The 23,360-nt window shown below is 36.2% G+C and overlaps 1 protein-coding gene across 2 annotated transcripts in view; it reads left to right on the top strand.

Annotated features, from left to right (window-relative positions):
* The window catches only part of LOC150108985 (uncharacterized), a 275,662-nt gene that overhangs the window by 127,257 nt on the left and 125,045 nt on the right, over positions 1-23,360 (top strand). The window contains exons 15-17 of one of the 2 annotated variants that reach the window (XM_090411197.1): positions 3,228-3,350; positions 8,443-8,638; positions 20,003-20,116. In XM_090411197.1, the coding sequence (XP_090267323.1) occupies positions 3,228-3,350; positions 8,443-8,638; positions 20,003-20,116 (433 nt within the window). The remainder of the gene's footprint in view (positions 1-3,227; positions 3,351-8,442; positions 8,639-20,002; positions 20,117-23,360) is intronic. The other variant, XM_090411204.1, reaches the window with a different exon arrangement.

Genomic DNA, 23,360 nt, shown 5'->3' with positions numbered 1-23,360 from the left:
ATACTTTGCATCCTGTTGTTGCCTACCAAATTTCAGAATCTTACACTTGGCAACATTGAATCGATAGTTTCATACTTTTGCCCACTCATAAAATCTATTCAAGTCCTCCTGTAAGGCCACAACATCTACTTGATTCCTCATCACTCTCCTTAGTTTTGCATCTGCAAATAGTTGTATATCACCAGTTAAATCTATCCCAATATGATTAATATACGAATTAAATAACAGTAGTTCCAAAACTGCATACTAACTCCCTTGCAGCATGACTTTCCTATTTCGAGATAGTATTTCATCCTCCCACCCATACACAATTTGCTGATACCTATCCAAAAGCCAATTCACCTATCCAACTCACTTGTCTATCATCCACTCCCATCTGCGTTAGCTTAGTGACCAACTTGTGGTGTAGCAATCTATCAAAAGCCTTTGCAAAATCTAAGTGTACCACTGTATATGCATCTCCCTTGTCCAATATATTCATCAGCTTGTTATAGTACATGAGCAAATTTGTAAAGCATGACCTCTCTTTAACAAAGCCATGCTGACAAGCACAAAGAATCCACTGCTATCAACCCACTTTTGTATCCTATATCTCACTAATCTTTCTTACCTTCACCACCAACTTCAGATATACAGATTGGCCTATAATTTGTTGACTTATTAGCCTTATCACCACCTTTGTGAATGGAACAATTTTGCCTTCCTTTTACTCCCTTTGGGACTTGTTATGTTGCAGGACCCTTGTTAAACAGGTAGACCAAGGCTAACTCCCCTGTAACATTCCCTCAAGACAGGTGGTGATATGTCATCAAGTCCTGTTGCCTTATTGGCATCTTGCTTACTTAACTCCTCATATACAGGGTGTTCGGGATAAATTTGACAGTTTCGTAAGGAAAAAGAAAATCTTCTTTGTATCTATTAAATTTAATGAATTGACAAAAAAACAAACAGGCAGAGTTAATTACAATACTATCAACATGATTTACTCAAAATAACCACCATTAGCATCGATCACAGCTTCAATTCTGCTTCGGAACCTCGAACAAGCTGATGCTACAGTCTCCCTGGGAAGGGCCGCAAAAACTGTTTTAATTTTATCCATTAACTGGGCTTTTGTATTACTGGAAGTGCGATTGGTGTCTTTTTCAACTGCGCCCCATACAAAATAATCCATGGGGTTAAGGTCTGGGGAGTTTGGAGGCCAAACATTTGGACTGGTGAAGTCGTAGAAATTTTCAGACAACCATTTTTGACTTTTCCCAGAGGTGTGGCAAGGGGCCGAATCCTGCTGCCATACATACGGCCTACCATTGGCTACCCTTGTTATCCAGGGCTTGACTACAGTTAGCAACTCCACGATCAAAGCCCGAATTCCAATGCCAGGGTTCTTCAACACCTGTTCCTGCAGATTTGCGAGGAATTCTGCTGTACGAACGCAATCAGATCGTCTGCTAGGGATCTTTCTTCTTGCTACATCCTCGTAGTCACCATTGCAAGTCTCTAGTTCATGCCTGATTGTTTTTACTGTATTCAGGGAGCATTGGGCAGCAGTCGTAATATCCTTATTTTGATGGCGGGCACGAATCATCATGATACAAGTTATTCTCTTCCATGATTCAGGTGGGTTCCAGCTATCCATCCTTTCTGACATCTTGTATATGAATGAAGAAGGGTCCAAACTTTTAAATGAAGAGAAGTGTGTGTTAATACATGTAACTTACGGAAAAATATAATTAATTATAAATATGTCAAATTTATCCCGAACACCCTGTACCTCTTCCTTGCTCACCATTAAGTCTTCTCTCATTTCATTCTCTACACTTGAGCTTCTGATTTTGTACGGAGGATGAAACACCCTGATGACCTGCTCACTGAACACCTTGGTTATGTCCTCTGCAGCAGTCACCAATCTCCCATTTTCATCCATTAACAGCATCTTACCAAAATTACTCTTCTTTCTACTTACCACATATCGAAAAACTCACGAGAGTCTTTCTTGGCCTGATTTGCTAATTTCTGCTTTTGTTGCACTTTTGTTGTCCTCGCCAAATGAGTCATTCTCCTGGTCTGCTTTAATACTCTTTATGCAACTGATTATTATTATTATTCATCTTGTGCTTCCTCCAAAGTGCATTCTTCTTCCAGATTTGCAAAACCCCACTCACATTTATATAATATCTGATGAATTTATTCCTGTCCAACATTTTTCACTGTTTTATTCTGCTTCATTGCAAACTGCTTGAGTTACACCACATTTTTTAAGTTTTGTTAACCTTTTGAGCACTAAACCAGTATATGTGTGCATGTGTTTGTCACCATGCTTCTGTCCAAAAACAGTATCAATGCATACATAAATATATGTTCATCAAATTTTAACTACTGCAGTAAAGCTCATCTTAATGAAAATGAGTTAGCCAGTGTCATAAGGATTTTTCTTCTCATACTGACTGAGTCAGCATGCTGCATAGTAGTGGTGATATCTTAGTAGATAGATACATTGCAATAAGACTTTTGTGGAAAATAATAGAAATATGCTCCTTATTAAGATAACCATCATAAAAGGATTTTTTAAAGAATTGGCTGAAAGGAACAGATCACATAAATTGTAACACCACTGTGAACGATTTCATCATGTTAAATGGAGATGAAATTTTTTTCCCAGCTGGCCTTGTTAGTTACCTCAAAGGCTGTTACTTTGAATCCAGCATAATGCTTGGTGTTTGTAAAATGTCTCATATGGATGAACTTGTATAGCCCCTTGAGTTTGCAAGTCTTTAAAAAAAAATAAAGTCAGAGATGAAACAACTTCCTATGGTTTTATCTTCCACAAAGCAGACAGGTGAGACCAGAGGATGCACATGGTTGTCAACTGCCCTTTCTTGACATTCATTAGGTTCATATGAAGCCAAGTTACCTGACTGTTACATCCATTGAGTTTAGCATGTTAAATGGAGGCACAGTTAGCACAAGAAATATATTTGCACGAATGCCTTTTTTGCAGACATTTTTAGAACTATGAACAAGAGAATTAATGGTAAAGTTATTGAATTTTTAATTTTTGAGTACTTTTTTGCACTCCACCATTACCTTGTGTATAATTGTGTTTCAAGTGTTTTTCATTGGTTTTATTATTATTATAACTGAGATCTTCAAGGATTCAGCAGTGCACTTTGGGAGCTCCACACCTAACAGCTACAATATCTATTATTTACTGTATTTCTTATTAGGTTTCAAAGACTCTTACAAAATCTTTGGAAATTAATCAGAAATCAACTCCAAAAAGAATTAAACCTCAGAAAGACAAAGAGATCCTTCAAAAGAAAATAAAATGTTCATCTTTAAGTAAACCTGTAAGTTATTTTATTTGTTTTAATTCCTGTTAAATTTAATCTTTATTATTGCTTTGTTACAGACAAACACTACATTTTACATTTTTTACATAAAGTTGTAAACTTAAAAATAAAATGAATTTCAATATTTCATCATCATTCCTCCTCTCCTGTATAAAAAAACACACACACACAACACATAAACAAAAATAAGAACATCACAGGACAAAGTTAATTTAGCAGTCAATTTTGATATATCTGCTCTTTTAACAAATATCTCAATAAGTGACACAATTTTCTTTTAGGAAAAATTTCATGGCTCTCTTTGCCCATGTATTACATTTTTGTTACTTCATGTAGCAAAATGATTTTTACCTACAAAAGGAAGCTATAGTGAAGGGCTCGCCACTAATCCCTCCTGTTGCCAACTTTCAAATCAAAGCTTTTGAGTGATGCACTACATTCCTTTGCTTTCAACCCCAAAGTTTGGCTAAGATACACCATAGATATTTTTGTTATTTGACCCCTGTGTCAAATAATACTGGGGTTCAAATTTCAGGTTTAGTCAGACTATTTATATCTGAAAAATTAGGCACAAATAATTAAGTGCCAGACAATTTTTGCCATTTGATGGGAAGTGAAAGTAAATTTTATAGAATAAATTTATTTCATGTCTTAAAACTTCATTTGCTTTGTCTTTTATTTTTGTTGTTTGTTTCAACTAATACCAGTTATAAAAAGAAACAAATAGTTTTGACATAATTTTCATGAACAACTGACTTTTTGCAGTAAATATTTTGCCATAATTAATATTCCAACTTTCATACTTGAAATATGTGAAATTATCATATTTGGTTTGTTTATGCACAAAACAGTGTGAAAGTTGCTGAAAAAAAAAGACTTAAGGTACAATGAATTTAGTACAATAAAAAAAGTAAAGTATAATAGAGAGACTTTATTAAGTCTCAGTTTTTGTATTGTACTTTATTATTTTTATTTTCCTAACCATCCATGAAGTCACAAGACTCATCACAGGAGGTCAATTCTAATGAACACAAAGTCTATCATGCCATGTCTTAAAATCATCCACAGTCTGCACGTTCAGCACACCCTCTCAGGCAATACATTCCATGCTCCTACCACTCTCCAAGCAAAAAAAATTACTTCTTACCCTTTTACTCACCATCTCCTTTTGCAAAATCTCAGTGTTAATACGATAATAACCCTTCAACAGCTTAAATGCCTTGATCATACCCCCCCCCCCTGTCTTCTATCCACCAAACTCTGCAGTCTCCATAATCAATGAAAACTGCAGAGTTTGGTGGATAATAAATAATCAGTGTTGCACAGTCCTGACATCATTTGTATAATCTGTCTTTGCACCCTGTCGAAGGTTACTTCATCCCCCTTCAAATCCTAGTGACCAGATCTGATCAAAGAAATCCAGATGTGGTCTGATCAAAGCTTTATGCAATGGGACCAGCACACTTTTATCTTCTGTGGTCAATGTTCTCCTCAACATTACTGCAATTCTCTGAAATGTCTTCACAATATTTGCAATATGTCCCCGGAACTTTAAATCTCTATCCACAATCACCCCCAAGATCTCTTGCTTCCTCAACTTCTTCCAATATAATGCCAACAAGTGAGTACGAAGCATCCCTTCTGTTGATCCCAAATTTAAAAACCTTACATTTAGTTGCATTAAACTGACATCACCATTCCTTTTGCTCATCCTTCCAGCTTATTCAAATCCTCTTGAAGAGCCAAAACATCTGCACTATTACTAATAACCCTCCCAAGCTTCACATCATCAGAAAACAACTAAACATCTCCTTGTAGTCCTTTGACAATATCATTGTTGTAAAATTTGAACAGCAGTGGTTCCAGGACTAAATCCTGTCAAACTCCACTTGTAATCTTCCTACACTCTGATACTGCTCCTCCATATACAGTTCTCTGATATTTGTCAGCCGATCACCAATTCAATCCTCTAACCTGATATCCAAATGCATATGATGTAACTTAAAAATCAACTTATTTGGTACCCTGACAAATGCCTTGAAAAATTCCAAAAATATGACAGTGTATGCCTTACCTTCATCCATTGCTCTTGTTACTCTATTGTAAAAAAAAGTAACCAGATTACTAAAATAAGAGCACACTTTATCAAATCCATGCTGGCCTGCATAAATAATATTGCCCTCATCTTCCCAATTCTGTATATGAGTTCTTACTACTTTCTCCAAAAACTTAACAACTACAGAAGAAATGCAAACAGGCCTATAGTTTGATATATCCATCCTTTAATATAGTGTGCATCCCCTCATTTCTCAAGCTACTATTCCCACATGATGCATCTCTGCAACATTCCACATGCAATTCTAGTTTCTCTGTCTTGAGACACTCACTTGCTCAGGAAATTACAGTCGCTCCAACAACAACAGTCCACACCCTTCTTCATCCAAATGCAATCTATCTCTTGCATACAGCTCCCTTCTATCCTCAAACATATTCCAGGCATCCACATATTCCAGACCCCTTTTCCAGACATTCTTACTATCATCTCATTTGTCATCACTGTTCTTCTCCTTCATTCTGCATTAATACTGGGGCAACACACTCACTATCCTTCCTAGGACATATTTCTGCTACACTATGTCTGACATCAACCTTAAATCTCATGATACATGATGCATGCTACATCTGAGGTCATTTGTCCCAACCATTACTATCATCTCCTCCACTTTCACCCATCTTCACTGCTATTGCCACACTCTCTTATCATTCCACCAGGCAAGCACTCGTCTGGCACACCCCGAATCACTGAATCTCCATACATGAACTCTGAATAGATTCATTCATCTTTCTCTCACTGGCATCCTTGATCCATATGGTTTGCAATCTCTCTCTCTCTCCTTTCTCTCCCACTCTTCCTCCTTCCTCTCACCTCTTTATCCCTTGCTTTCACACTCTCATCTTTCTAAAATTTCCTCTCTTCCATTCTCTTGCCTTCCTCTCTCCCTTGCTCTCTGATACTGTTCTCTTACACCTACTCTCATTCCTCTCACACTAGCCAACTTCTCTATCCTCCTTTCATCCTCTATTCATCTATTCAGTCTTCATTCCTTTCATCTCCTATCACAGCAGTTCTGTTTCTCTCTCTCTCTCCACACATTCTGTTTTCAGTTGCCATTCATTGATGCTATTGATGCCAGAGAATTTATCTAATGGCTATGCCACACACACAATCATAGCCATCAGATAAATTCTCTGGCCTCTAAACTACCTAAGGCTAAATCCATATATAGGTCTTTAATGTTCCCTCCATCCTTCAACACACTACTACCATCCATAAACAGGAAATCACATATTTCTGAAGCACTATCTCCACTACCACCACTAAATCCTGAGATCGAGACACTCATCTCCCAGTGCTTCCCACCCCCTGCATTTCATGCACACATACACACATTCTCATCTCACACACCTGCCACATTCTTAAACAATGGGATGCACACACACACACACTGCATGCATAGCAAGCTACAAAATCTTCCAACTAGGTTATGAATAAAGTAATCCTTAAATGGGAGAGGGCTAGGGCTGATACTGAAACACCATATTAAATATGGCTACACATGGAGACAGTACTGAGATCGTAAAATCCTAACTAAATACCAAACAAATTGTCTATTTGAATAGTGCAAAAACTTGAATATTATCCATATTGTCCTAAAATAAACACAATAATATCTTTCCTTTCTACTAATACTTATCTTTTTTAACAGCTTGCATTACTCATTACATCCATCTTTGTGTGTTAGTAGCAAAACATTATTATTATTCACTACATTATTATGACCTATTATGTTAAAATTAATTTTGCTAATATTTTTAAGCAACCACTGAATAGTTAGAGATTTGTTGAAATAATAATAATTATTTCTACATATAGGATATGTTTTTTTAAATGTTTATTTTTTCGTGAATTACGTCTTGCAAGATATGCACTTTATCGTTTATTTTTACCATAGCAGTCGGCATTAGCTTACTGTGTGACCGGTTTGAAGGTTACATGGTAGGAATGAACATTCTATGATGCACAATTCATATGAGCTGAAAAATTCTTTAACACCTGGTTGTCAGATTATATTTTTTAATGAGTTTATTTTATAAATAATGCTCCACATTATTATTTTAGTCTTTATTTTTATTCTAGTTTTTTTCCTTCCTTCAGCATTTGATATTGTAATTACTTGTTCTATGTTTTAAAGATATTTTATCTAAAGCAATATCTGGTTAAGTTCTCCTATTGCCAGGGTTCCTAACAAAACTCTTGAAGATGTTACCTAGGACCACCAAATTAAATTTGGCACTTGGCTTCCTCTTATAATTTAAAGCAGCACTTCACTTAAGTTCTCCTGCCATTGAGGACTCTTGTTGATTTTATCTAAACAGTATATAGGACTGCCAAAGTAATGTATGATTTTTACTAAACCCTCCTACCTCACATTGAGGGGGGGGAGGTGCCTCTTGGGAGATTTTTTTCTAAAATAGTAAGAGTTTTGTCTCCAAATTTAACATAAAACCTCCTCTTAGCTTTAAGTAGCATCAGAATTTGATAACCAAACGCCTGTGGCATTTACCTAAATGGTAAGCAATGGGTTTTAAAATTCTAATATCAGATAAAATCTTTTTGTGTAATAGTTACTTTTTTGTATGTTCTCTTTTACAGTTTTAAATTTCAGCTATCCTTTTAATGAGCAAAGTTATGCATTTACTTGGAAAATATGCTATACTAATGAAGCATTATCTAAACACTACAACAAAACGACTTCTTTAACAGTTGTTTATTATTACACAGTTGCTGCAATCGTAGTGAGTTGAACTTCTTTTAAGGATGTCTTCTTCATGCCAATATGCCATGAAAATGCATCTCGCTGTGATGAATTTTTGAAACTTCCATTATTTGCAAAACTGAGATAGTTTGCTATTGTGAAAATTTAGTTAGGGCTTACTTTTGTTTTGTAATTTTATCAGTGTGAACATTAACTCACAGATTTTTAACTTGAAATTTCTTTCTAAAAGAATGTTTTATTTATTTCATTAGAAACCTAAACTGGAAGATCAACAGCTTACTGTTAAGAAACGGCATTTCAGTGGAAGTAGCCTGGAAACTTCTTCATCCTCTTCATCTTCTTCATCCTCATCTTCCAGTAGCTCTGACAGTGACAGTAGTGATAGTAGCTCAAGCCAGAGTGAAGATATTCCTCTTAGTCTTCTTGCAGAACAGACAGCTGCTAAAGGTGCTATAAACAAAACCTTATGCAATTCATCTTAAAAATAGTATTGTTTGGCTTTTCTGAATTGTTTCTTATATTTATTCTTGATGTCATTTGATATGGGGACAATGAGCTAAATTTTATTTGGAAGAAAAATGACCTCTTTTTCTCATTATAAATAGCCATAGATCATTTATCTTGTTTATGAGTAAACTGAACATCAAAGATTTTGTGCAAAATACTAAAACATTGTTTTCATTCTCTTCAGCAATTTATATGCAAAACTATCAAAAAGTTTAAAACTACTTTGCTATTATTACAAAGATTTGGTCTGTCTCCACTTAAAAAAAAAAAAAATGCTTACAATTGAATTATCATGAACTACATAAGCAATAGAAATGCAAGAAAATATAAATAATATATTGAGTAATAGAGAGAGAAATATAATTCTAAAATAAAAACAAAAATCAGATCCATGAATATGTGGTGAAACCAGAGGTGTGTGGGTGGGGGAAAGGGGAATTCCATACTTCAAAGTCTAACATTAGGATCAAGAAGAAGATGTAAATTAAGTGAAACATAGTTAAATGAGCTGAAGTAATGGACAGTTGTTATGGCTTTACACTTTTTTGGAAAGAACTTTAACTTTTGAGATGCCCAAATGATCCTAAGAGACTACAGATAGAGGGCTCATAGGTTCAGATAATTAGCAATTAATTACACTCACTGGAGTTAAAAGTAATCTTCATGTGCCCCCATAACACCATTAAATTCCCATTAGAACTAGAGTGGAAGTCCAAGACAAGCACCTAATATCAGAATCAAGAGGAAGAGGTACTGGAAGTTTATTTTGCACTTGGTTAGACTATAATAAATTTAGTTTAATCCTTTATCCAAGTGTAAGAAACAAAGTTTGCACCTGAAAATATCTTCAGGACTGAGGTAAGGTGGTGCAACACCAGGAAACTCTGAGCAAAGGTGGACCCAGCAAACAAAGTTTGTGCCTGAAAATATCTGCACCACCTTACCTCAGTCCTGAAGATATTTTCAGGTGCAAACTTTGTTTGCTTACACTTGGATAAAGGATTAAACTTAATTTATTATAGTGCACCACCTTACCTCAGTCCTGAAGATATTTTCAGGTTCAAACTTTGTTTACTTACACTTGGATAAAGGATTAAACTAAATTTATTATAGTCTAACCAAGTGCAAAATAAACTTCCAACGTCTTTCTCTAAATCCAGAGTAATTCAATAATAAGGTGGTACACCTGTTGGCAAATTGTATAGATAAATATGACCTCTCTTGTTGCTTCTGCCTTAGTATCTCCATTTGGATCTGCCTCCCACTGATGAGACCTCAATAAAGGTTAAAACCGGTCTGGGTAGTGGCCCTTCCCTTAATGCATAGCAGTATACATGTCCACAAGGAGATGTGTTTTGCGTTATGGGAGATACTGACAAGGAGTGATCAGAGCTTGGTCCACCGTTGCTCAGTTGCCTGGCGTTGCACCACCTTACCTCAGTCCTGAAGATATTTTCAGTCTCAAACCTTGTTTGCTTACACTTGGATAAAGGATTAAACTAAATTTATTATGGGAAGAGGTACATCAGGAGCGACATGTTGAATGGACCGCAATATGAATTCTATGGCTGGAGAACCTTATAGAGTAAGTGAAAATTGAAATAAGTTGAAAGAACTTATTTTACAACTAGGTTTTTAAACGACTTTTTTCATGACTAGGTTTTTAAAGTAAGGGACACTCCTAAACGAAAACAGGCAAAAATAGCCATAAAAATAATAAGTTGAAAACAATGTTGAAAGAACTTGCTAGGTGTATTTTCTCTGATTTCATCCAGTGATCATAAGGGACTACAGAGAGGAGAATCATATCATGTCTGTATAATTAAAAATTAATAAATAAACTCACTCATTTAATCATGTATAAATACAATCTGTTATATTTTTTGATTGTCTTTAAGCATTTAAGCAAGCAATAAAGTGCATAAAGGTTCTAATTCACATGAGTCCCAATTAACATGCAGATATACTAATGTACATTTCTGGCAAACTTAGCATTGCTTTAAACTATAACAGTTGGGTGAGAAATTAATGATAATAATCATTGTCACAATTTTTGAAAATGAATAGCTTGGTGAAAAGTTCTGAATCCAGCTATCCAAAGGTAATGGTGCAGACTTATCATGAATGCAATTAATTACTCTGTAATAGATAAATCTAGAAATAATAGCAATATGGGATTTCTAAATGAGATAAAATTGTTCCGTGGTAGATGATTTCATTATCTGGTGTGAGACTACCATCCTGTATATTAAAAGCCTGAAGCAGCATGATAAAGTGCTATATTTGGTCTCTAAAGCACAAGACACTGGATTTACTATGAACAGGATTCCTATAAAAAGAAAAATACTATTCAGCAGAACTGTTCTTTATACAGCAGCCATATTACTTTGTATATGGCTGCTATATAAAGTACCTCTGTAAAATATAGTATTATTTTCAGGTCTCCATTGAAATACAAGACATTGTGGGAGGCCAGACTTTCTCTATGCAGACCACAACATGTCACAGCTTGCCATGAACACATTCTGCATTGTAACACCCACCACTTTCCATGTAAAAATATGTTTTTCATTCTTTACTCATATGATGATCCTTAATAGTTATAGGAAGTTTTTTTATTTAATTATCAAGTAAATTATAATAGATGATCTTCACAACTAGGCTGCTTTGTATATAGAGGCTGTTGACTTTATGTCCATTGCCTTACTATCCCATAATGCAAAGCACACTTCCTTTTGGATGCATATATTGCTATGCATTATGAGAGGATCATGCTTGAATATAGGATTAAAACAAGAAAATAATATTTCCTGTCTATTATAATTTACTTGATAATCCAAAACCAGGGAATGCAGCATCATTTCCCTACAACTTTATATCTGTCAGCCTGCTCTTCTGCCTGGGTGAAATAGCCAAGAAGATAATACTAACAAGATTGCAGAAAGTCACATATCGATTAAATCTCATCCCTCACATGCACTTTGTATAGCAGGAGAACCACTGAACCACAAGTTCTTTGAATTGTAAAGAACATAAGCATAGGGTTCAACTGGAAGCAGCATACAGGCATGATCTTCCTAGACATTGCCAGAGCATTCAATAAAATATGGCACAGTGGGCTTCTTTACAAACTCCTGAAGTTCAAATTCCCACTAGGACTGGTCATACTCACCAAATCGTACCTTAGCAATCACAAATAACAAGTGAAGCCACAGGCAATCAGGTCATCGGAATGCAAAATCAGAGCAGGCATCTCCCAGGACTCTCAGCTATCATCTCTACTCCTTGCTGTTTATGCAGATTACAACCCACACATGGTTGCTTGTCACCACCATGTTCTATACACAGATGATACAGCATTAATGGTATGCTCCTTCCGACCTAGATTATTAACTGAAAAACTATAAAATGCTATCTCAGAACTGCAACAGTGGTTCAAAAAATAATAAATCAATATCAGTGCAGACAAAAGCACTGCAGTGCTATTCCCAAGAAGAAGACAAATATCCCCAGCGGGAATAGTAGTCATGTTTGGCACTCCCATTTCATGGCAATTAACAATTATTTAGATGAAGAGCTTCACTTTATAATACATTGATCATATACTCCATATTGACCATGTTTGTTCAAAAGCCAATAAGACAGTTATTCAACTGACACAATCAGCTAAGCATGGAACTTAAACATAGTCACATAGCAGACTCAAACATTATCAAATTTGTCACAGATAACCCAGAAATTATAAACCATGTGTTATAAATAGCATTTAACACATGGTTTATAAGAAATTGACATCTTTACTGAGAAGCTGGTATCTCTGAGATCAAACCCTCCTACCTGAAAGGACTGCAAATTTTTTTCAAATGCCACCATCTATCCAAACCCATTAATCCACAAAGCAGCGGACTACAGTGAACACCCCATATAAGATACAAATATCACAAACCATACTGAACAAGTATAGTTTAACCTCACTACCAGAAACCAATAATGGGCAAGCCAAACGCTCAATACTATTCTAAGTCCATTGCTGTCTACTTCCTAGTGCTAAAATGAACAAATCAGGACAAACATCCTAACAAAATGTATTGAACAGGTAAAGTTTTTTTTTCAAAAAAAAACAACAAAAAAAAATTACTGTCAATAGCCCACAGTAGATAAGTTAAGTGCTCAGTAATCATCTAACAATTTGTATTGTAGATCTTACAAAGGGATAAGAAACCACAAGTCCAATCCATTGTGTCAAAACAGTTAACAGTATCTTCCTGGATCTGGCTCCCGCCAATGTAGTTTTCTGTAGACAGGGTTACCCATTGAAAGTGTAAGAGTATACCATCCAGGTGGTGACATTGCAGAAATGAATGAACCAATAGATTATACAGGAATTGTGGTGAATAAGGTGGAGGTGAGTAGTCTATTGCAAAACCTCAATGTCAATACATCTGTGGGATTGGATGGTATACCAGCTCGTGCCATACGTGAAGCGGCTAAAGAATTGTCAGTACCCTTGACCATTTTGTTTAATCTGAGTCTCGGGTATGGGTTAGTCCCGAGGGGGTGGAAAGAGGGGAAAATAGTCCCACTGCATAAAGGAGGTTCCAAGACTACTGTTGTAAATTACTGACCGATTAGCATATCAGGTTTGGATAGATGAAAATGGGATACTGTATGGGGGGCAACATAATTTTGTGAAGGGTAGATCATGCCTCCATAACTTGCTCACGTTTTATAACACAGTGACGGCTGAACTGGATAAGGGTAATGGGTTTACAGTGATTCTACTGGACCTTGCCAAGGCCTTTGACAGGATACCACATGGAACTCTAATCAGTAAACTGGAGCAGATGGGGATGGATATAGGGTTGGTGAGATGAATAGGAGGGTGGTTGATGGAGAGATACCAGAGAGTGGTTTATTCAGGAGTGGAGTCCAAAAGACGGCTTGTGACTAATGGTGTGCCGCAGGGGTCTGTTCTTGGACCACTACTTTTCAGTTTGTTCATTAATAATATAGAAAAGGATCTGAGAGGAAGTGTTAACTTGTTTACTGATGATGCAAAGTTGGGTAGAGCAATTGTGAGTGCACAGGATGTCAAAATTTTGCAGGATGATTTGGATAGTTTGGAGGGCTGGGCTAGGGAAAATGGATGTCAATTTAATGTATCAAAGTGTAAGGTTATGCATTTTGGAGTGAAAAGATTAGCAGCAGTATATCACATTGGTGGAACCGTACTCCAGGAGACTGATGAGGCCAGGGATTTGGGAGTGTTGGTGGATAGAGAGTTGAAGTTTAGGGGGCACATTGCAAAAGTGGCTAAATCAGCTCATCAAATCACTTCATTACTGAAGAATACTTTAACAAGCAGAGACAAACAAGTTATTGTTCCTCTATATCGAGCCCTGATAAGACCCCATCTGGACTACTGTGCCCAGATATGGGCGCCAGGGTTTCTTCTTGATGGGGAGGAGGTGGAGAGGATCCAGGGACGAGTGACCAAGATGGTGGCAGGTCTGTGGAATGAACCTTATGAGAACAGATTGAAGATTTATGGGTTGCAAAAATTGGTTGATAGGTGGAAAAGGGGTGATATGATTGAGACATTCAAATTACTGAAGGGTTTCTATAAGATCAATCCAGAATATTTTTGAGAATAGGACTGGTGGTGGGAGGACTAGGGGCCATACATGGAAGCTGGGCAAGAGTGTGGTTAACAAGGGTGTTAGAGCTAGGTTTTTTTACTTGGAGAGTGGTAAATGAGTGGAATAAGCTTCCAGAGTCTGTTGTGGGTGCTATGACCGTGAATGAGTTCAAGGCTAGGTATGATAGATACTGTGTGAATGTCAAATAGTTGTTCTTGACATGATGTTAGGGCCTCCCTCGATGAGTCTGTCGACTCCTTGGAGTTGCCCAAAATAATAATAATAATAATAATAATAATAATAAAAGTGTCTTGATCACTGTATCATTCCTACAGATGTGGCCTTGATCAGAACTCTTCAGTGGGTGCTTGTCCTAAGAGGTGAGCAGTTCTGCTAAGTGGTAGGTTTTTGCCTCTCACTGCATGGAACCAACACTGAGTTCTGATGAGTTAAAGTGGTCTTGATCACTGCAGTCCATTGGTTGCTTGCTTATGACATGGCCTTGATCAGAGCTCTTTAGCGATGCACGTCCTATGAGATGAGCAGTTCTTGTTAGCTGGTGTTTTGCTCAGTGGTAAGTTTTGCCTGTCACTGGGTGGAGCCAAGGCTTTTATATGTAGTTGTCTGGTGCAACCATCACCAAATATCCTGGAGTAATCAAGATTAATGAGTTAGAATGAACTTTCAAGTTACTCGTTAAGGTTAGAGCGATTTGAAGGATCACTTAGTTTGCTTTTGAAGAAGGTTACAAAGTGGTCTGTGTAGTGACTCTTCTTTAATGTCCTTTAATGCATAGTAATATACATATCCGAAAGGTGTACTTTTCAATATAATGGATACTAAGGCAACTGATGTCAAGTCAACAGTCTCTGTATACAAGTAGCTCAGTCATGAAGATACTTCATGTGCAAACTTTGTTTGCTTATGTTTGGGTATATAGGATTAAAACAAGAATATAATTTATGTTTCCAGGGGTGCCTTTTTTCACAAGCTGTTACCCTGTGCAATACAGGTAACCGTCTTATGACATGGTACTTATACAACGCGGTCTACAAATTGTAGTAACCCTTGTTGAATGCATTACTTATACAAAGTGGTTTTGATATAAGATGGTTTACAAACTATAGTAACCCTTTATCTTTTCATATATTTTTCAACGTGTGACTTAAAAATCAAATTTTTTCTTCATTAAATTTGCATCTACCCGTATCGTGCCTGTAGTTATAAGTAGCGAATTTATATTAGGTGAAATACCCCTTAGCACACATGTATGTCAATTGTTCACCGTATAAAGTATTTGTTGAAAATTGTCTTAGTTTTCTGCCAGGAAAGTGCATTAAAAATCATAAGTGTATTTATCTCAAGCTGAGCACTTTATTTTTTGGTGAGGTACATACAACATGTAATGCTTTTTTTATGTAAAAAAATATTGTTACAGTAATGGCCATTTAGAGCACTTTTGCAATATGGTTGAAAACGAAATTAGTGAATTAATTGATGGAGAAATAGATTTAAATGAGGAGGAACTGATACAATTAATAGATGACGGTGAACCAAATGGCAGGGAAAGTTCTGCCGAAGATTCTGATTGTGATTGTGATGAATCCGTTAAAGAATTCAGTTTAAAGCAATTAGCAGAAGGATTGGACTTGGCAAGAAAGTTATTTTATGGATAATGATCTCCCAATGGAGCGCTCTGGAAAATTCACGAGAAATTGGATATTTGTTTAGCTCCGTATTATGAACTTAATAAAAAAATTGCAGCATAATGGTAAGCAAGATCTTATTACTGACTTCTTGATAACTAAACCAACCGAAGTATGCAATGAGAATTATACAAATGATGTCCAAGAGATTTCAAGTGATGATGACGTCCGGCCACTCATAAATAAAGAACATCTACGAAATGTTAGTTTTGAAGAGAGTGATGATGATTAAAATATACATTTTATTTTATTTTGCCTAAAACATTTATGTGTTATGTGCAATGAAGTTTACGTAGAATTTATAATTTTTTATAATTTTATGCTATGTATTTGTTTCATAGTTTATTTGTTTTCTTTACTTACATGAATTACCTGAATTAAATAAAAATATTTTTTTGTTGGATATGTCATTATTTATATAATCTTTAAAAAAAAAAAAAAAAAAACTATTTTGGAACCTAACCCTACTTTTTCTATTGTGATCCGAGTCTCACATAATGCCGCATTTTTGTGGAACCTAACATCCATGTTATATGAGGGTTACCTGTACTTCCCTAATATATCTTTGTTAGACTGGCCCATTTCAGCTACATATATGTCTCTATCATATCATCTCCTCTGCTCTCATCTGTAAAGTTCCACAGAGCACATTCTGTCAGTCTGTCTTCATATTGATCATTTGAAAATTCTAAGACAGATGCTTATCACTGTACTCATCTTGATGTTTTTCTATTGACAAAATATTCACTTCACCAAATCTATGGAGAAATCCAAATGTAGTTGACCAATGTTTTATTTACTGGGACTGTCACCTCATTATCTTTGTTCATTAGTGTCTCTCACATTCTGGCAGAATTTCTCCATCCTTACTTCACTACGCTACACTTCATATGAAAAAATTCCTGCATAAGGCTTGAATATTTATAAAATCTTCTCTGGATGAGCTTGTCTTTAAAAATTAATAAAAATTAAATCATTATCATCATCATCATCATCATTACCCATGGGTTCATTGGAATCTGATGCTTGCTTCACCATTCTTTGCCATTTCTCTGTGTCCATTGCTAGGTGACTCACATCCTGCAAACTCTTTCCACACTACCCTTTTACATCATCTGCCCACTCTCACCTTGGCTATCCTCTTCTATTTATACCATCCATTGTACCACGCATCAAGGTTTTCTTTCTGCTGTTATCTATTCTACAGATATGTCCAAAAGCTTTAATTTCCTTTGGATTATTTTCTGCAGTAGATTCTCTTTGCAGTTTACTTTGCTATACAGTTCTCTATTGTTACCTTTTGCACCAATCCAGTTTGTAGAACCTTTTTATAACATGTTTTTTTTTGAAAGCCAGTATATGTCTCAGTCTTTGACCATTATCCATGTCTCACAACCATACTGTCTACAGTGCTTGTGAATATCTTGTTCATTGTCTGTAGGTTTACTTTTGCTTTTGTTATCCAAGATCTTATCTATATTTTTACAGTCTAATTTGTGCACCATTTTGCTCCCTAGGTATGTGAAATTATTAACCTCTTCCAGCACTTGTCCATTGACCTTCATTTGCTATTTCATCCTTTTCTCTCCAAATATCATTTTGTTTTATCTATGTTCATTATCAACCCATATCTCTTTCCTTCTTCACTTAATTTCACCACTGTTCTTTCTAGTTCCTGTTCATTTTCTTCAATAATGACTTACGTTATCCGAAAGTCATTAATTATTTATTTTTGCACCTGGAATTAAAATTCCTCCTATATTATCCTTTATTTCCATAGATTGCCACATGACAAACTAGTAGTTAAATTAGAGAAAATGGGGTTGGATAGTAAATTAGTGCATTGGATTGGAGATTGGCTGCCTGATAGGTATCAGCAGGTTGTGTATATTGAGGAGTAATATCCCAGGTCACTATCGGCATGCACCAGGGGGCCATTGTTGTTTAATTTGTATATAAATGACATTGGACAGGATTTTAATGGTGATATACAGTTGTTTGCAGATGATGAAAAGTTGGGGAGAGTTATGAGAAGTAGAGCAGATGGTGGAGCTTTGCAAGAGGACCTAAATAGACAGTCTGAATGGGCAAGGATGTGGGGATGTGTTTAATGTTGCAAAGTGTAAGGTTTTAAAATTTGGGAAGCAAAGATGGGATGCAGAGTATAGGATCGGTAGGGATATTGTAGAGCAGATGAAGGAGATGAAAGATCTGAGAGTGATGGGTGGTGAATAGGGACTTGAAATTTCATGGAAATTTTGCTATAATTGTGAGGAAAACACAGCAGATTATGGGAATGATGCAGAGAACACTGCTGTGTAGAAGTAAGAATGTTTGTTCTGATTCCACTGGATAATTAGGCCTAATATGGATTACTGTGCACAGATTTGTTCACCAAGTTTACAAAAGGATGATGAGATGTTGGAGAGAGTTCCGACTATTGACTAAGTTGGTTTCTGGTCTGTGATTTCATCATTCCTGGGGTTTTTATGGTTTTTCAGACATTTTACTGCCTTCACAATCTTATCCCTCAGTATATCTGTTTCTCTCTCTCTCTCTCTGTACTTGGTGATGATATTTCCCTCTTCCATTTCCACAGAGATTTCTCTCTTAATCTGTTAATTGATACTCTTTCTTTTCTTGAATTATCTTTAATATCACCTGCGAAACTCACTCTTCTTTGGCTTTTCTGTCTCTGAGACTGTTTGTTCCACTGCTCTCTTGATTGTAGACACCACCTGTTGTGTCTATCTACAGTTCCTTTTCTATAATGGATTTCATTTCTTCCTCCAGCACTTTCCTACACACTTCCCTTGTGATTTTCTTGCTCAGTGGTCCTCATATCTTTCTGACTCTGAAACTGTCCTTCACTTGTCTTTCTGGTTTCAATTTTATATTGGTAATCATTAAGCTATGATCTGATTCCACATCTTTTCTGTTTCTTGAAATATTAGATTTCTGAACTGATGCGATCCATCTCTTGCTTATGAGTATCACATCTAACAGTTCTTCCATCCAGTAACTGTTGTGTCAACTTCCTGCAGTCTTTTTTTTTGGTGGAATTTTTGTAGCATATTACCATGTCATACTTCAAAGCAAATTCAAGCATCCTTTCTCCTCTCTCATTGCTTTCTCCATATCCATATTTTCTAATTATTCTTTCCTCTCCTTCATTGTTCTTTCCAATGTTCTTTCTTTGCATTCCAATCTCGTCTAATGATTAATATATCTTTCTTTGGTACTGATTTCAAGATTATTTCCAAGTTTCTATGGAATAACCCTATTTCTTCTTCTTTAGTACTTTCTGAAGTGGATGAATACATCTGAACCACTATGATATTAAATGGTCTTGCTGCAAATCTTGCCATTACTATTCTTTCATTTACTGGTTTGTATCCTAATAATGCTTCTCTTCTTATTTTACTGAAAAGAAATGCAACTCCTGCCTCATATTTTATACTATTACCAGACCAGATGATTCTTTCACCTCTTTATCTCCTCCAACTCTGTCCAGCACATTTCTGCTAATCCAAGGATGTCACATCAGTATTGCTCCATCTACTTGAAAAGTATGTCTAGCATTCCAGGGGCCCATAAAGTATGGACATTTTGTGTTCCTTTTAGCTTGGTTTTAATTTTATTACACTTCTTTCAGTAACTAACTTGTTGACCCAACCCCGATTTGCAAGCATCCCTGCTCACTCCAGGATTTGAACCTACAGCCTGTTGGTTGGAAAGTGGGTATGCTAACCACTTTGCCAACCAGGCTGGCAAAATAATGAATACAAAAATTCATTATTTTTTGTTCTCAATTGCGCATGCAGCATATTCTTATAAATTTATGCATTACTGCAAAAATATACATTTCTGGAAAAGAAATTTCCCAGAAATATATATATTTCCTCATACTCTTCTTTACCAAATTTGTTTTTGTGTTTTTGTCTTGTATTATATTATAGCTACCGCTAGTTCATCTAAGCGACTTTCAACAGACAGTGATAGCAGTGATAGTAGTTCAAGACAAAGTGAAGACATTCCTCTTAGTATGCTGATAGAACACTCTTCAGCTAAAGGTACACATTTAAATGAAATTCTCACTATAGACTTTGATGCAGAATTTGCAAGTGATTTCATATTGTAATGCAGTTTTGAATATTTCTTGCTAGCTTATTATGGTCTTTGGAATCAAAAATAATTTGCTTTTTAATGACATAACCCATTTTAACTGTATGAAGAGTGAGTGTTTAATTATTTTATTTCCTCATGCCACATTTTATAAAATAAAATATGGCATGAGGAGTATGGCTGTTGAAAGAAGTAGAGAAGAATGTGTGCATATAAGGGATGGCATGGGATATAAGTGGGAGGGAGGGAGTTGAACCTCAAGAGATATGAAGTAAGTGATGATTAAAACATTTGGGCATGGGCAGGCTGGGAAATCACTATCAACAGGTAACATGGATATGACTGGTTATAGACCTAAAAGTGAGCTGCTGTGTTTATTTACAAATGCCAATAGCATCAGAAATAAGGAAGATGAAATTGTTGGAATAAGTGAAAAAACATGGTTGGATGAAAATAATATCCAGATGAAATAGAAATGAAAGAGTATGATGCTTTTTGTGAGGATTGAAAGCAACAACTCAGCAGCACACCCCTCCCTCTCTAGAGGAGAGAGAGTGCTACTGATGATAACAGGCAATAATTCTGCCTAAGGTGAAGATGCAAGAGGGAAATAGTAGTAATGAATTTGAGGCAGCATGGTGTGAGGTGGAAGTTGACAGAAAGAGATACTTAGTTGGAAATGCAAAGGGTAGTGATGAAGAAATCTATAAACAACTTAGATTGGTGAAAAAGGGAAGAGTGATCATTATAGGTAATTTTAATTATGATAATAATTAATTATCTGCCGGCCTGGTTGGCTGAGCGGTTAGTATATCTGCTCTCCAGTCAAAAGGGTCAAAAGGCTGTGGGTTCGAATCCTGCTGTGGGCATGGATGTTTGTGATTGTCTGTGGAAGTGCTAGTGGTGGTGTAGTTGCAGTTAGTTGTAGTCAGTGAATTGAGTGGTGGAGACAGAGAGTAGTAGAGTAGGTGCCCTCCCTCGATGAGTCTTTGGACTCCCTGGAGGTGTCACGTAATAATAATAATAATAATAATGATATAGATTGGAAGCAAGAGATAGAATTTGGGAATAAGAAAAATGAATTTCTTGAGTTTTTGAGAGACCAGTGTCTTAGACAGTATATAAAGGAGGGCACACGAGAATTAAGAGTCTTAGATCTAATCAATTTCATCAGAGGATGTGATTATTAGTGGAGTGTTGCATTTTCCTCTATTTGGTGAGTGATGGCTAGCCATACGAAGACATCTGTGAGAAATGGCTATATGTGGAACTACAAGGCTGGTGATTATGAAAAGCCTAGGAAATAGCTTGGACCTGTAACATGGAATGAGGAGTTAAGTGGAAAGAAGGTAAATGTTGCTTGAGCACTGACAAACAGATAATTAATAACATCAGTGTGGATATATATTCCTTCAATCAGATAGAGGAAGAAGAGGGCACTGTGAAGGTAGCACAAGATGAACAGTGGTAATAATCAGTTACATAAAGGGTATAAAAAGCAGGTCAGGAAGGTGACTCGGTTGTAAGGACAGCGAAAGTCCAGTATCATCAGAAATTGGAATATCATATGAAGAAAAATTGTAGAGAGCTTCTCCAATATGTGGAAAGTAGAAGGAAGACCTAAATTGTGGCCTGGCAAGTGGATCATCCATCACGACAATGTGCCAAGCCATAATGCGCTCATCATTAGAGAGTTTTTGGCCAGAATATCGATTACCGAATTAGGTCATCCTGCTATTTACCCAGCTTAACTCCCTATGATTTCTGGCTGTTTCCAAAAAAAATTAAAGACTGTGCTAAAAGGACGAAGATTTTCTGACATTGCTGATATCCAGCATAATGTGATAAAGGAACTCAAGAGTATTCCAGAAAAAGAGTTCCAGGCCTGTTTCCAAAAATGGGAACACCAACTAAACAAGTGTATAAATGCACAAGGGGACTACTTCGAAGGCAACAGTAGCTACTAATGTATAGTTCTGAACATAGTTTTTTTTTATAGGTGCATTCCAGAAATTAAATTGTCATGCCTTGTGTGTGTGTGAGTGTGTAAAATGTGATTTGCACACATGAAAGGTTGTAATTCTATAGTCCATTAATGCTGTGGGTTGGTTTATGAATTTTTAAATTTTTTAAAATTATTTTTATTTATTATTATGCTTGCTGGGTTAGCATTTTTAACTAATGATATCAGTCAGTTAGAAATGTTTTTCCAAAAAAGGTTTTTGTATTTGGGATTCATTTTGTTCATTTCCTAATCTGCTGTCTAGGTCATCCCTACAACAAACAACATCCCCAATGTTGGGTTCCCAATTATGAAATTTGCTCACATCCCTCTACTTCAAATTGTCTGTCATACAATAAGTTTATCTTCATGTTTAGTGATAGATACTACACTATTCCTTCTATTCCCTGATTACCATTGCCTGAATATAACATCCTATAATTTTATTTAGAAGTCTCACCTGTTTTAGATTTCATCACCCTGGTTACTTGTATTGCATTTACATGATGACATGATATTACTATAATTCTTCTGCTAGCCCCCCCCCCACACTTTTCCTGTTGATGTTTCTAGTGTTGATGTGCCAATCTTCAGATCTGTTCAATTTAATGTTCCAGTGGCTAGTATTTCACTGTTTATCCTGATTCCCTGACAGAAACAGCTTGGAGATATGTTTAATTGGACAATATCCAAACTGGCATGAATATTTGCTTTACCATCATGTTTATTTGTATGGTTTATTCCAAGACAGAATACAGTTTTTAGCCTTGTTCAAGAATGCAAGACCATCATCTTTTGTTCATTATCCAAGTGGATAACTACTAATGGAGAGGAGTACCACAGGAAAGTGAGGATGAAACATTGGAGTCAAGAAGTCTTGAATGGCTCTGCATAGTGGAGTCAGCGATGTCTGGGATGGTTTCTTGCAACACATTTGTTACAGGTTATTATTATTATTAGCAACAGACCTCCATGGAGTCAAGAGACTCATCGTGGGAGGTTCTACTCTTTCACAACTCATCATATCTTGACTTAAATGCATTCACTGTCTCTGCGCACTCACATTATCAGGCAATGTATTCCAATCACCTGCCACTCTCCATGCAAAAAATCTACTCTCCCCCCCCCCCCCTCTGTTCACACCCACCTTATGCAGCTTCCAGGGATGGCTTCTCATTCTCCTCATGTCT

The sequence above is a fragment of the Typopeltis vanoorti genome, chromosome 2 (genome assembly GCF_054136105.1).
Source record: "Typopeltis vanoorti isolate ZY-2024b chromosome 2, IOZ_Tvanoo_1.0, whole genome shotgun sequence".
NCBI lineage: Eukaryota > Metazoa > Arthropoda > Arachnida > Uropygi > Thelyphonidae > Typopeltis > Typopeltis vanoorti.
The sequence above is the reverse complement of the archived record's forward strand: the minus strand, read 5'-3'. Positions and strand labels throughout refer to the sequence as shown.